This window comes from Caloenas nicobarica, chromosome 4 (assembly GCF_036013445.1).
Source record: "Caloenas nicobarica isolate bCalNic1 chromosome 4, bCalNic1.hap1, whole genome shotgun sequence".
Classification (NCBI taxonomy): domain Eukaryota; kingdom Metazoa; phylum Chordata; class Aves; order Columbiformes; family Columbidae; genus Caloenas; species Caloenas nicobarica.
The window spans coordinates 39,146,460-39,161,556 of NC_088248.1; the positions used below are offsets into that span (position 1 = coordinate 39,146,460).

The window sequence follows — 15,097 nt, forward strand, 5'->3', positions numbered from 1 at the left end:
TGCAAATAATCAGCCTAAAGATAGAGAATAAGCTGAAAGTAGTAATCTTACAGGACTTTCTCTTTCCAATCAGAGGTGACCTGAAGCATTGCTGTCGTCAGCCAAGAAATTCAAATGATTATGGGAACTAAAATTGTGTTGCTTTAGCCCATTTAGGGAAAGGAGGCTTTTACATAGTTTAGCAAAAATCCAACAAAAAGTTTCAGCCTGTGTCCTACTGAGTGAAAAGTTGAACTGATAGGGATTTAGAGTCTCTATTGTCATCATTAAAAAATTAATTATAAAACTTACAAGTAAACGTCACCATTTCAATATTCCTGTTGCTGATTTAATTAAAAAGGACAGTGCAATATATTTTTAAGTACTGAAATATGTGTTGTTGGTGGGATGATTGATGTTCCTAGAATTGAACCAACTTTATGACAAAAAAGAAAAAAGCTATTAAACGTAAATAACTGATTTTCACTTTTTTGTCCTAAACAAGCTTGTTTCCATTTTTCTTATCTAAACAATCTCCTTTGGCCTGCGACCATAAGCAGAATTACTGTCAGAAAACATTTTCTGGGAAATGTGGATGGTTGGAATATCAAAATTAATCTTAGAGTGGAAAATATGATGATATTACCATTTCTAATGTTGTTGCTACCAACAAAAGTGTATTGTGCCAGAATCATACATTCATATGACATGCATTAAGCAGACAGCTTCTAAAATTTCTGCTTAAATGACCTAAATTATATATAAACAATGACACACTTGTGTATAAGAAAGTATTTATATATTAAATATACAGAAAAGGTATATGTGCATATGCTGAAACTTTGTGGACATCTGGAGTGTTGAGATAAAGTTATGATTTCCAGCTGGAACATGACAATTTTAAGCAAGTCAGTCTGATGTATTTTAAGATGACAGACCACACAGTTAATTTTGATCTCAATGTCAATCAAACGCCTGTGTTGTGGACAAAAAAACCAAAAGAAAACACAAACAACCCAGTGCATAGTCTGGTTTGCTTCACCGCTGAACATTTTGCCTTTTTTTTTTTTTTTTACTTAATTAACAGTTTTGAGTACCCCTGCATGTTAGTTTTTTTAGTATTTATTGTTCTGCTAGTGACCGTCAGCATTTTTAAAAGAAATTCTCATTTCCATTTGAATTGACGGTACTGCAACTAGCAATTCCGCAGATCTGTATTCAGTATCTACTAAGATATGTCTCAGAACCTACAGTTAAGAATAAAGCCTGGAAAAAAAAAAAGTGGGACTAAAGACATGGGAAACCTCAGTTCACCATTTCCTTAGGTTACGAATGCTTCTTTGAAATCTTCTTTCCTCATCTACAGATGCGTGGATGGTTCCAATACAGAAGCTGGTCCCTTGTCTCCCAGTACCTCATTAAAAGCATGGCAGTAATTAGGTCTGTCTGATTGGCCCGCAGAGGCTACAGCAGAAATCAAGGCTGAAGTTGTCACTGAGTAAATAGCTGAGGCTTATTAGCGAAACAGGGCCATTGAATGAAAGAGGCAAGAAATGAAAAGAAACCTTCTTAAGAACTTCAGCACTTTTACCATTACCTACATTGTCTGGGTTGCTCCTTTAAGATATCCTAAGCATCTTCAAATTGTCTTAGAGTTTACCTTTTTTTAAGAACTGAAGGTTCTGTTAACTTCTATTCTGCATATACTTTTTTCCCCCCTTCTTGAGCTCCAAAAATTGACTTTTTTAGTAATGTTTTATCTGTGAAGAGATAGGTTTATGCAAGATTTGCAAATGCTTTGAACTTTCCCTGCCTTCTGACTTCCCTAGACCATAGCTCAGTGGAACTTTTACCTCCTCCCCGACCAGCACTGCATGTCTGATCATCTTTTTGTCTATTTTTCCTTCCTACAGGGACCCTATAAAAATACAGCAGCTGCAGAACCAAATTCGTCTGGAGCAAGAAAGCGTCCAGCGGCATCGTCACCAGCAGCACCCTGATCACCATCAGCACCCTCCCTCTTCTCCTTCCTTTCCTCCTCCCCCCTCCTTCCAGGAGCTTGAGGCCAGCCAGTCTGTCACCTCTTCTGTGCCAATGAGTATTCTTAACTCTCATACTTCCCCAACCATGCAGTCTTCCGGCTCCTTCAACTATGCTCGGCCTAAGCAGTTCATTGCTGCGCAGAACATCAGCCCTGCCTCGGGTTATGTGACTCCGTCTTCAGGATCATCTACTTCCAGTCTTCCTTCTCCTATGTCTCCAACTGCCTCTCAGAAACAGTTTGGGAGAGTGCCTGTTCCCCCTTTCTCTCAACAGTTTGCTCCAGAAGGGGAGTACGCCTGGTCTCCTTCTTCTCCATCCCCTCCGCCCCCACCTCCACCTGTCTTTAGCCCAGCCGCAACATATCCAGCGTGTGATTCCTTTCCACTTCCCCCTCCTCCACCCCCTCCTCTTCCTTCACTTTCGTCACCTTCCCACAGTCTGTCTCCAACTCCCAGATTTCCTAATTCCGGCCAGTCTCCAGCAGCTTTTCTCAGCTCCATGCTGCCATCCCAGCCACCGCCCGTTTCTGTCAACGCATTAGGCCTCCCAAAAGGAGTGACGCCTCCGTAAGTATCAGCTAATGAGCTCCTTGAGTTTGACTGTACTGAAGATTTATTGCACTTGCTTCATTTTATACTTTTCTAGGGTCCTTTGTGTTACCTGCTGCGTGAGAGGGAGAGGTGGATGAATTATTTGCAAATGCCTCTGTGCTAGAGATGGGATAGGGTTTTGTAACCCTTACAGAAGTGAGATTCTGAAAGACTCCTACGGTAGTTACACAAAAGAGGAGAAGCTAAAGCTTTAAATCGTAGTTGATGAAAACATGAAAGCAGCAGCAAAAGGCTTTGCATGCCCAGGGCAATGGAAGAACATCCAAGAAAACCCTTCTCATGACTGTGTTCTTTTAAAGTCACATATTCAGTGATATGCAGTCTAGGTTCCTATTACTTCTGCAAGCAGAGAAATATCAAGTAAAGAGAGCATTGTTCAGAAGTCCCTATAGCTTTGTGATACTTAAAGCATAAGGTATTAAAGTATATATCTGACAACAAAGTGGTCATAATGATATATTGACTTTTGGCTAGAGTTTTTGTTCTGAGGAAGTTTGGAAAAGGGTTTAGGAGGGGATTTAGAAAAGCAGTGCACAAAACCAAACAGAATCCCTCCCCCTAACGACTCCACGTACTTGTTTTCCCCTTTTGTCTTTTCTAAAGGCCAAAATAGTATTTTGGAGCATGTCAGCTCCTGTCATAGATCAGTTTGTCTTTCCACTGGCACTACACTCTCATTCCATCCTTAGAGAACAAAGATACATGATGAAGAACAAAAATGAGAATAGCCGTATCCAAGGCTTATTTATAACTTTGTCTAGAAGTTTGTCTAAACATATCTACAGTATCTAGGTGACTTGCTCAGCTACATACTGTTGCGGTGGGAACTTCTGTTATTTCAGTCCAAGATATTAAAAGGAAGAGAAGGAAGAAAGCAGACAGATACAAAAGTAATAAATCATGTCTCTGCTTTCAAAAGCATTTCTTTATCTTGATTTCTGTCATATGGCTCATTATGGTGTCTGGCCATAGAACAGATTTAGGACAAAAATGAATAAATAGTACAGTTTGCCCTTGCACTCGTAATAGTTGTGATTTTCTGTCTTACTGTGTCCTTTGCACTGGCTGAGTTTCTCTGCTGATACTGACAGCTGAAAGTTGCATGATTAATTTATTGATGGCTTGACAGGTAAACCACAGCTCACAGAAGCCTGTAGTTAGCCCAGATTTTCCAGGAAAGGCTCTGGTACATCTATATAGTTCTGTGTAAGAACTGGATTCCTTTCTGTGTGCCGTGTGGTTGACAGCAGCAGCTCAAGCCTCTGCCGTGTCCCACAAATGTTGGGAGCAACCTCTTTCCCTTTTATGCTGCATTCATGTACACGCGTTCTTGCTTGGGGCATTAGCTGTGTTCTTCCTCATTCCCTTCGATCTTTGGACAGAGAGAGGGAACTCTTGCATGGATGCTCCCCACTTCGCCATACCCCTCACCTCCCCGTGGCCAGCAGCCAGTCTGGGTGTGCACTGATGGTGGGTCTGTCCCCCCTGGGACAAGGCGGCAGCCCCAGGCTCCGAGCTGAGGCTGAGGTGGTGGGCTGTTTGGCCTGCATTCCCTCAGGAAATGCACTCCAGATGGGAGCTGGATCGTGTTAACGATACTGAATGGATGTGTGTATAATTTATGTATATATACATATGTGCATTTATATATCTACACACAATGAGCGTTTGTCGTCTGAATTATAGCATTAAAACATGGTAAAAGATGTACTAAATAATGAAAAGGAAAAAAACGAAAAACAAAAAGCCCACACTATTTCTTATGTATCTTTGATACCAATTTTTCCCTGGCCTCTCCTTCTCTCCTTTTTCATTTTCTGTGTAGGTTACTAATGTCTGATGTGTCTTGCTCAGTAAATCGTTCTTTTTCCCATCATTCTCATACCATTCCTGAGTAATTCTTCCCCTTGCCTCCCGTCCACCTACTGCTTTTGATCTCTTCTGCTTTGTGCTACAGTTTCAGTTCTTTATTCCCCTCACCTTCACTTTCTGCATATTTTCCATCACCTTTTGCTCCATCATTGCAAATCTTCTTTTCTTGAACCATTTGTCTTTCTGAGATGTTGTAGTTTGTGATCACTCACTGTATTTTACAACCTCAGCCTATAGTTTCCATCTCGGTACATCTCCAAGAGCCATTGATAGAAAAGGATGATACTGTTTCCTGACAGTGTGCTGTAGGGGCTGGGTGCAAGAATGAATGGGAGCTTTCCAAGTTTTGCTTCAGTTCAGCATCTAAAACACTAGTCAAACCATTTAGCTTTTTTCTGCGCTTCTTGATCAGTCATATAGTGGTGATATTGAGAATATGGTAGTGGGTTGCTGAAAATGAACTAAGCAGAGTTTGAAATGCCCTTCATGGGAACCGCAAATATAGTGTATGAAGTGGTAGGATTTCCCCTTTAGAAGATAACTTTATGATTTATTATTAGATTTTTAACCTCAGTAGAAGTAGACTTGGACCTGTCATTGCATTTAGATACTTTAACACTTTCTTATCAACTGCCTCTAGTAGATGAAATGCTCTTAAGAGTTTTCCTGTCTGCTTTCAGTGTTTTCATAGCTCTTTTCTCTTCTCTTGTCTTTTTTTTTTTTTTTTTTGGTGTGTGTATTTCAGGATTGGCAATTCGCTATTTAGATTTTGTTTATATTGTCTTTTTACTATAGTGATTTACTCTTTTCTCTCCCAGGCATGGGTACTGTGACACTAATAGCCAAATATCTGAAAGAAAACATAGTCATAGTCTCTTGTAATTACCAGAAAACATTGCTTGGCAGAGTAAGAAATTCTGCAGACTATTTTTAGAAGTTAGGCATCTTGATATACTGAGAAGTTTATTGAATAATTGTTCATTTTTGTGTACATTTCAATGGCTTTTCATGACCAACAGAATCAGCACTTAATAGGCAGTATTCTCATTTTCTTCTGATTGTTTTTGTGATAGGAGCAGAATATAGATAAAGCAATAAACATTGCAAGTGGAGACAGTCTGGGTTTGGAGATGATCAAAAGCAGCACAAGTGAAGATTTCTGTAAAAGGGAAGACACCGTGGAACTTAACCGATTATATACAAATAACCAGCAAAGTCTTCCTTGCTCCTCATGGAGCCAAACATTCCCTCCATCAGCTTTCTTCAGGGATTTCCTTTGCAGTGTATGTGTCACATCTTTTTTTTATTGAAAAGAGAAATATATATATAAGATGGCCAATAAAACAAGTAAATATCTCTTCCATGCCTGTACTCTGTGAGCCCATGAGCAGTAAATACCATGGTGATGTTCCAGCTAAGGGTTGACATTTTCCTTAGTTCTGGACCCTGAGAATCTGTGGAGGTGACAGCATTATCTAAACCAGTTCGATGAAATGAATGTTCTTTCCAGTTGACAGATTTGGAGGCACTGCACTGAGGGTTTATTTGGTTTGGTTTTTTTAGAACATATAGTCTTACAGCCTCACCTGAATCATGGAAACAGCTGCTTATGATTTTACTACACTTTATTTGGACATCTGAAACATGGAAAGCAGCTTTTTGTAGTTAATACCTACTAATTTACTTTGAAATATTTTAAGCATCTATTTGCAACAATTATATGGGAAATGTTTCAGTTGAATAAAATATCTCATCTTTCCAGTAAGCTCTAGCCATTTTGTAGCTGCCAACACTTTCAAGCTGCAACTGTGGTGGTATTAGTTGAACAAGCTTTGGGAATAATCTTTTCTTGTTGTTGTTAATGGGGTAGATTTGATAAATTCATGTCTTGCCAGAGCATAGTGTTGTCAAACAGGAAGAGAAGTGCTGGTGGAACTGCATAGCTAATTAAGTACTTAAGGGAATGATGAGCGCTCGTCAGTTATTTCTGAGCTAAAACTTGGCTGCAGTAACATTGTTGGATACTGTTCTTAAAAATCTCATGTCTTTCTTTACCTCAAAAAAACTCTACGGTGGGTGGTGTATTGGACTCAGATTAGCTTCCGGTTACAAAAGACTTGCAGGGAACGGAGTTAATGTGACAGAAACCTGGAACTGAGGAGGTTTTGTCCACAGTTAAATCTGGAGCTAGAATCTGGTCTTCACTGTTCATAAAATTAAAAAAATATATATATCTATATGAAGAGAAATAAGTATATTTATAAATTCTAGGTAAGCACATACGTTGGTAAGTTTACCTGAGCATTTGAGAAAACAAAATTAATCCCTATTTAGAGAAGATTTAAATAACAAGAGTATAAATCTTGCTACAAAAAGGTGTGGAGTTATCCGAAGTAGAGAAATAGAATCTCTTTCTAAGTATAAAAACACGTATTGTCAGCTATACATATAACCTTTGGAAAGGAACTTAAAAAAATACAGTATTTTCTTAAAGTAGACACTTTTCCTTAAAGCTGACTTTTTTCTTAAAGTAGATATCTTCAGTAATATTACCTTAGTCAAAAAAAAAAAAAAAAAAAGAAAAAAACCACCTGACTTCACAGAGTTGTTGAAAGAGCAAAACTGTAGATTTACTACTTTCTGGAAAAGAATGGAAATAGAAAACATTGCTTTGAACACAAGATTATCTAAAGTATCTTGTAAAATGTAATTAACTAAGCTGCTTTTATCACTGTAGGTAATAAATTTAATTGCTGTTTCAGTGATCTCTAGAACCTTAAATCCAAATCTTAAAGGGGATTCTGTGGGAATCATGAGAATAGCAACATCAGAGCTGCTGGTCTGTTCTTGCAGCTGTGTACTGCAACTTGTCCATTGAGTTCTCTCTCAAGGAGCACAGAGGCAGATATTTTAGTAAGCCTTATGTCCCTTGAGTTAGTTGGCAATGATGGTGACCACTGAGGAAAGGTACACTTCTCCATCTTTTTATCTGACAGCTTTCAGCAGTCTCCCCGTACAGATGCCAGCTTTCATTTTAGAGTCAACTGTAATGCTGTACTGCGCAGACTGGACATTTACTTTTCCTATTTCTGTGAGTTATGTCTGTCACAACTGTATAAAACGGAGGTTACTTACAGTATGATTGATGTGAAAATAGTGATACATAGGAGGGAGTACCTTGGTTAAGAATTCCAACATCAAACTGACAAGTAAGGTCAGGGTGTTTTCTTGCTTCTGAGGGAGCTCAACTCATCTTCATATGCTGCCTATTCAGTCATAACCTGGAGTTATCCCTGGATCTCAGGAAAATATATCTGAAGATAAGCGTTTCTGTAACTGGAAAAATTCCAGCAAATATTAGGTTTTGCATTAATTCCCAACTCCAATTTTTCTTCAGTTATTGCTTCTGCCCACTAGACCATTTTTGTGTGAAGTTTCTTCATTGATTGTGTTTAACCTCCTTTTCCCATGGCTTGGATACTACTTGTGCCTATTAGACCAACACCTGAATGTTTTATTTGTGATGTCAGATCAATTCTTATTGATTTTGCTCAGAAACAGCTCACATTGGGGGCTTTGTTTTTGCATGATGTAACACCTTTTTATTATGTACATGCATGTGACTATCATAAAATACATATCCATAACAGTGTTTTTGAAATATGATTAATGTATGTTTGTTCTTCTTGAACTTTGAAATCCAGGTTTTGCCCCAGATCTAATCAATTACAGTTGCTCAAAAGTAGAGGTCAAGAATTTAACATGGAGACACACAGACAGGAGCGAAAATAACCGACCTACTGTATCCTGACAATCGTGGCATCTGGAAGTATAACTTTCAAGATGTTTTTATCCAGTTCCTTTTCTAAATGATATTTACAGATACTTTAAAATGTTGTAAGATGACAAGTGAACTTAACTAAGAGAATTAGTGCACACATCTCTCTGCTGGAAAGGGAGAGAGGCTATTTGTACCAATTCATTTATTTCAACACAAATTGCACCATCGCTTTGCACCCTTTCTTGGTCTGCAGATTTTTTTATTTCTGAGGACTTAATTTTGTAACTTCCTTATTTTAAGCAGATCTGAATGCCCCGGAAATGTCTGTGAATATAAAAGCCAGGTACAGTGCTTGATAGTCATGGAGACCTTAATCAGTAGCATTTCATCAACTGGAGTAATGGTTAATATTTTGGATGTGGTAACTTTTCTCAGTCCAGTGTAGGTTTTTCTCGTGATTCTGGCAATTACCTGTACCTTCTCAAGATTTCGGGACTGTGAGGTCTGTGCCAGCCTTTTCTACATTCAGGAGCAGCCAATGCTTTAGTGTTTTCTTCTTGATCATCAGTTCTAGCATAATGCTGGTAACAATCGGATAAGACAACCAGTTACAAAATAGGTAGTATTTTTTCAATTAGTATCCAAATATGTGGACATCTTTTGAGAAGCAAACGGGACTTATATATCTGTGGTAACCAGTGCAGCATGAGGCAGAGGGATAACTTGGTCTGGTGGGGAAGCAACTGAAACGGAGAATGAAAAAGCTGACTTGTTCTGTGTTGTCTAATAATGAAGAAGGTTAAAACTTGCTCAGAAATATATATTATTTATGTCAGTCTTGATCCTATCCAATGGTGAGGCATGATATATTTATTTTTTTCAACTACAGTTTCATAATTTTTTCTTGGGTGGTAGAAATAATTGAACTTTTGTTATTTTTGTTTCATTCAGTGCAAGTCAGCCTTAGTCAGGTCTGTGCCTCAGGCATTCCCTGAATTCAGATGCATGTAAGGTCACATTGCTGAACAGAGCTGATTCCTGGTCTCCACAGTGTGTATGACAAGATCAGACTAAAACAATTTTAATATGCATCTGCAGCTTCAAAGTTTGACCTGTTACAGTGCTTGTAGTAACTTTGTTCTTACAGTAAGTGAAACGTGGTAAATGGGCAGGAATTAGCTGTATTTTTGGAAGGCTGTCAGTTTAAAGGAAAAATCAAGTTACTGTTCATTACCTCAGTACCAGAGAATTGATTTGGATTTCTGTGAAACTGAGCCATATTGGCTGCAAACAGGAATTTGTTCTTGGAAGGATAACAACGGCCAGCCTATTGCCCTTGTTTACACTGTAAAAGGTACATAGGAAAAGAGGGAATTGCATCCAGCGTGTGCTCTGTGTAATTAAAACATGAAAAGTACTGCTGGTTTGGCCTTCTTTCTAAACAAATGTTAGGGCAAAGATTCCAAACTAAGGAGACCCAAGCCAAGGTTGCAAAAACCTTTGCTGTCAAAAATCTCTGTGTGTGAATTAAGACGCCTGAGTTTTGGCAATTCCGTTGCACCCTCTCTGACCAAAAGAATTCAGACTTGTGTGCTTTTGTCTCTGTATTCAGGCCATCAGTGGCTTAAGTGCATGTTTCAGAGATACTTAAAAATCCATGTGAATTTGAGCCTGATTCTCAAAGGCTGGTAGTTTCTTTGCACATTTGTGGTAGTGGTTGTGTGCTTGAGATTAATGGTGTCAGTATCTTGAAATATGCCTTCTCCAGCTATCTCCTGCTACCTTAATACTCACAATATACTCTGAAAATTGTACCAGGCAAAGAATGAACATACAAATACACACATGTATTGGCAGAATGTTTTGTTTGATATTATTCCTGAGAAGAGATGAAAAGAAAGCTGATGAGTCACTAAGGAGGACACAAATCTTAGGAACTTAATGCATCCAGATAAGGGGACATAAGGATGGTGAAAAATATTTGCAGAAGCAGCTGAAGAACGCTTGCTGTCAGGCTGTCTTGACATGAAAACCATCTCTCAAGCTAAATGGATCTGTGCTTCAGAGGATAGATTTACTAAGGGCCTTTTATTTGTTGCCATTGCCTTGTAGCTGTTTTGAAATTCATCTCAAGATTGGATGTCTTAAGAGCTAATTTGGTGTGGGTGTATGTATGTATATATGTATTTATGTACATATTTTAAAGTGTATATATGTAGAGAAAGAAAGAGATTCTAACTAGTGGGTGGAAACAGAGAATCTGTAGGAAGAATTACTTTTCTTGTGCACCTCTTCTTTTTTTTTGTCCCAATTTAAAATAGTCCTGAAAGAGAAAGAGGTTTTCTAAAGGCATTTGAAGAAATTTTGATTGATACTCCTTTTTATAGTTATATTTTTAAACTGACTGCCTCCTTGCTTAAATACTTCTTTGTAAATGTAAATAGAGAAGAATCTGTTTTTCACGCAAGTTGTCTTGACCAGGTCTTGGATGACATTTCCACACCCCCTGTGCAAAGCTCAGGATGTTCTGGCACATCACCAGAGATCTGGAAGGTTGTTAGGGAGCCTGCTGCTCCTGTTAAAAGCTACCAGGGATCCCCAGGTCATTGCTGAGATATTTGCATGCCTCGTTCTTAAATAAAGTTCCCTACATGACTTGTTCCAGTGTTTACCTGTCACTGGTGGAGGGTGGAGAAAGAAGAGTTCTACATTGTTTTTGTCTAAGCTAGGCCTGTTGTTCTTCAAGTTGTTGTCTCCTCAAAGGACATGGAGAATCATTGAATGCCAGCTATTTTCTGATGTTTTGTGTTTGATTCGCCTCTATCTTCATTCGTCTCATTTCCTGACTAAATAAGCAAGACTTTTTGTGTGTGTGTGTGACATAGCTTGTCACAAAAGCTATGCTTTCAAAACCATCTGACAGTTTTCTTGTTCTAAAACTTTACAGTTTGGTGTATTTTTCTCTAAGTGCAGTGATAAAACTGTATTCAGTGTCCAACAGCAAGGAATAAAGGAAAACAATGAAGTTTCATGTCTGATGCTAATGTGTCTGAATTATATTTCTTTTCCTTTTAAAATGATGGTGTTACTGTCCAAGTTGTAATTTCACAGATTATTGAGACGTGCTTAATATGTTAGTGCTAATTTTTCATTTTTATTGCTGTCATGCTTTGAACATTTTTGCTGAGTTTCATCATCATTAGACCACCTCTAGACTTACTATGAAGATTATTGTAAATGGCAATTGTTACCTGCAAACGAGTTGCAACCTCTGCAAGTTCAGTGTCATCAGCCAATTTGAGATTTTTTTTTTTTTTTTAAATTTCATTATTCTAGTTTTTAAGGTTGAAGTACTAAGTACTGAACTTAATATACATAAACCTTTGAAAGACCTCATTGGTCAATATTCTCCCAGTTTCACAGGAAAAAAAAATGGTTCCTATTCTCTGAATAACTTTTTGAGGCAGTTATCCAGCTGTATAAGAGAAATTTCAGCCAGATTCTAGTTCCCTGATTTACTGGGGAACTTACTGCAGCTCCTGATGGCTCACTCAGAAGCCACAAACTGGAGTGTATCAAAGCTACTCCTTTTTGCCTATCTGCTGCCCTTCAGCCTAACAGAGAGAGGAGTGCGAGATGGATATGATTCCATTTTCATTTCCTTATTATCCTGCACTGTTTCGAAATGGACTGCAATATTGTTTTCTTCCATGTAGTGTGGACGTTGAACTTACTGACCTGTAATTCTCTTGTTACTCCTTCCCTTTTTGGATTTGTTTGCTTATGGGATTTTTGTTTTCAGAGATAACATAATGCTTCAGAAAATGCTTTCACTTGTTATTTGAAATCCACTCCAGAGCACTTAGCCCATCCCCACCTTTTTATGCACTTTTGTGACTTTCTTGAGTAAATTGTACATTTTACCCCTACAGCCTATTGAGTGCCAGGCATTGAGAGGTCTTTTTCTGCTGAGACTCATTCTGTTCATTCAAGTCTGAAGTTTGTAAGAATGTGAAAAGAAAACTGTATTTCTTAATGTATCACTCGGAATTTTGAGGTAGGATGCATGTCTCCATTAGGAGCTGGCACAGGGCTGCTTCAAGGTGAAGCCAAATTTGAAATTTGCTGCCTTGAAGTTGGCTCTGTGTGTGTGCGTGTGTGTGTGTGTGTCCTTATCCAAAAAGTGACAAAACTTGGTTCCACGGCAGTGCTGGGCTGGATGAGGTAAGAGGCTGGAAGTTGAAGGGTAAGACTGTGAGGAGAGAGAGAGATGCCACCTCTGCACCAGCAGTTGGTCCAGCCTTCCTGAAGGACATTTCCTTCCGATCCTCTTCTAATCTCTTTGTTGAAGAGACCTTACCTCTTCTTCTCAGCATTTGCTTGCCTCCCTGTAGATGGGATAGTTTTGCTGACTTCTTCCTCAAAACAGAGTGGAGAAGAATTTGTTTGTTACTTGTTGACTGAGAATATCCTCAGGCAAATGCTGAGGGGATTATTCTGCTTGGTGACTGAGAAGGTCTCCAACTAATGGCTGAATATTTCTAGGGTGAGAGATGTTCTCTGGCTCTTTGTGATATTAGGCAAATGTCTGCTCTTCTTCTGTTGTGATTTAATCTGAAAATGCAGTTCTTCTTACAAGAATGTCACCATTTTCCCATTTTACATTTACTTTCAGTAAGAGAATATGAACTGTTTTAGGAATTTAGACAGAAATGTTTCCAATTGTTGTCTTTTCCATCTATTCACTTAATTCCTTTTTGGCTTTTGACAGCACATGGGTATTGTTTCATTTTAACTAATGCTAAAAATTATCATTGAAAATACTTGCTGAACAATGAATTCTCTCTAAGCATGTTATAGAAACATAGTATCAAACAATATCCAAGAAAAATTGTTATGTCCATATGATTCTTGTCTAACATTTTGGTGCTAGTAATTAAATTATTAGTTCGTGTATTGGAAAGAAGTTTATCCCTTACATGTTAGTTTGATGTTTTCTCCATCCCTGTTAACTGTGAATTTATCAATTTGTCTGATTTGATTCTATGTTTTGAAAAAGTCATGGGCTGAGCCCTATTGAGTCAACCAAGTTTAAAAAAAAAAAAAAAAAAGAAAAAAAAAGAAAAGGAAACTAGTATTGAATTGGTATCAGTGTTTTAAACAATAACGTGTGACTTCACTGGAGAAATGGGATGTGTTAAAAGTTTAAAATACTGCTAGCAATGTTGATTTCTTCACAACTGTGTAAGAACAGCTGATCTCCAGTAGAAACCACCATTGTTGGGCATTTCCAGCAATAGAGCTGTCATGACATTACTGAGAAGTGCTAAATATCAGCGCAGACTGGAGCAGAAGATTTCCTGTGCCATTTCAGAAAACGGGAGCGAGACAACCCAAAAGTGCAGTCGTAACTTGTAGACTAGGAATAGCTTGGCCCTGTGATTGCAAACTGCGAAAGGGTTGCCATTCCCCCATGAAATCCTGCTGCTGAAAACTGCTTTGCAGGGATGATTTTTCTTTTTGCCAGTGTAACGTGGACTCTGTGAATGGCTCTTCTTTCAGAAGCAACATTTACGTGTTGCCTTCCGGGTATGTGTTCACAGAGATATGAAGAATAAACATGAAGTTGTGTGTTGTTTATTGAAAAGCTGTAACAAGGAATTAGTTAATAAATACTATAGGAGATTAATAATTAACTGCCTTGTTTTACATCTTTCTGGTCTTTATCCATCTGGTACTTCATAGAAGCCTTGTTTATCTTCCATCCCCACTTATCTAGTCACCTTTCTCTTTCATGTTTCCTCTCACTTTGCTTTATTGCCATTGCTCATCAGTTTCCTCTTTGAGTGTATGTTGTTCACAGCCACCGCTACACAATCCTGAGCCCTATTTTAACTAATACACAAATGTAGCATAGTTTCGACTTTGTCCTTAAACCAACCATTCAATCAGTGATGTGAGTTAGAGGGGGCAGCATAGTAAGTAAGATGCCAGGCCTTTAATTTCGAAGACACAGTGTCATTTTCTTCACCATATAGCAGTGATTCCAGATAAATTCCTAAATACCGATGTTTTCAGGAAAGCTTATGAATTTTCCTGTACTGTTTTGCAGGGGATTTCCTAAGAAAACAGGCAGAACTGCTAGGATAGCATCAGACGAAGAGATTCAAGGGTCAAAAGACGCTGTAATTCAGGATCTGGAAAGAAAACTTCGCTTCAAGGAAGACCTTTTGAACAACGGGCAACCGGTAAAAGAACATAAAATACCCCAGGGAACAGGAGTGGGCATCAGGGGTAGTTTCTCAGATATGCTGCAAGTAAAAGAATTGTTATATATTATTTTTATATTTTATGTATTTATCGTTTTTAATTGCATTTCCATAAGGAATGATAGTGTACATTTTGGCCTATCATTCATTCTTCTGTTGGACAACTTTACTTGGACTTAACAAAGCAATGGAGGTCTCCAAGATGATGAATTTGTGTAAGAAACTTGTACAGTCTGTACCTCAAGGGCTTTTTCAGCCTCAGAGACCATTTAGTGTTGATCGTTCATCACTGGTGGGCTGGCCAGTAAGCATATGCATAGCTCTTGATCAGTCCAGTCTTATTCTACCTTTTGCCAGCCATTGGACAATGAGGGGAAACAGTAGGTGGTAAGTGGACGTCAGAGTGGGACAAGGCAGTTTATGATGAGAAACAACCCATTAGAATCAGACGTCGTTAGATCCTGCAGTTGTGGGAGTTTTTTGACCAATAGAATATAATAAACCTTAGTAATAACTTACAGACTTTATCAGGACTTAACGAC

At 38.4% G+C, this 15,097-nt stretch overlaps 1 protein-coding gene across 5 annotated transcripts in view; it reads left to right on the forward strand.

The window, feature by feature from the left end:
- The window catches only part of PALLD (palladin, cytoskeletal associated protein), a 195,647-nt gene that overhangs the window by 155,723 nt on the left and 24,827 nt on the right, over positions 1 to 15,097 (forward strand). For 4 of the 5 annotated variants that reach the window (XM_065633184.1, XM_065633185.1, XM_065633187.1 and 1 more), the window contains 2 exons: positions 1,893 to 2,588; positions 14,399 to 14,534. In XM_065633184.1, coding sequence (XP_065489256.1) covers positions 1,893 to 2,588; positions 14,399 to 14,534 — 832 coding nt within the window. The remainder of the gene's footprint in view (positions 1 to 1,892; positions 2,589 to 14,398; positions 14,535 to 15,097) is intronic. The other variant, XM_065633189.1, reaches the window with a different exon arrangement.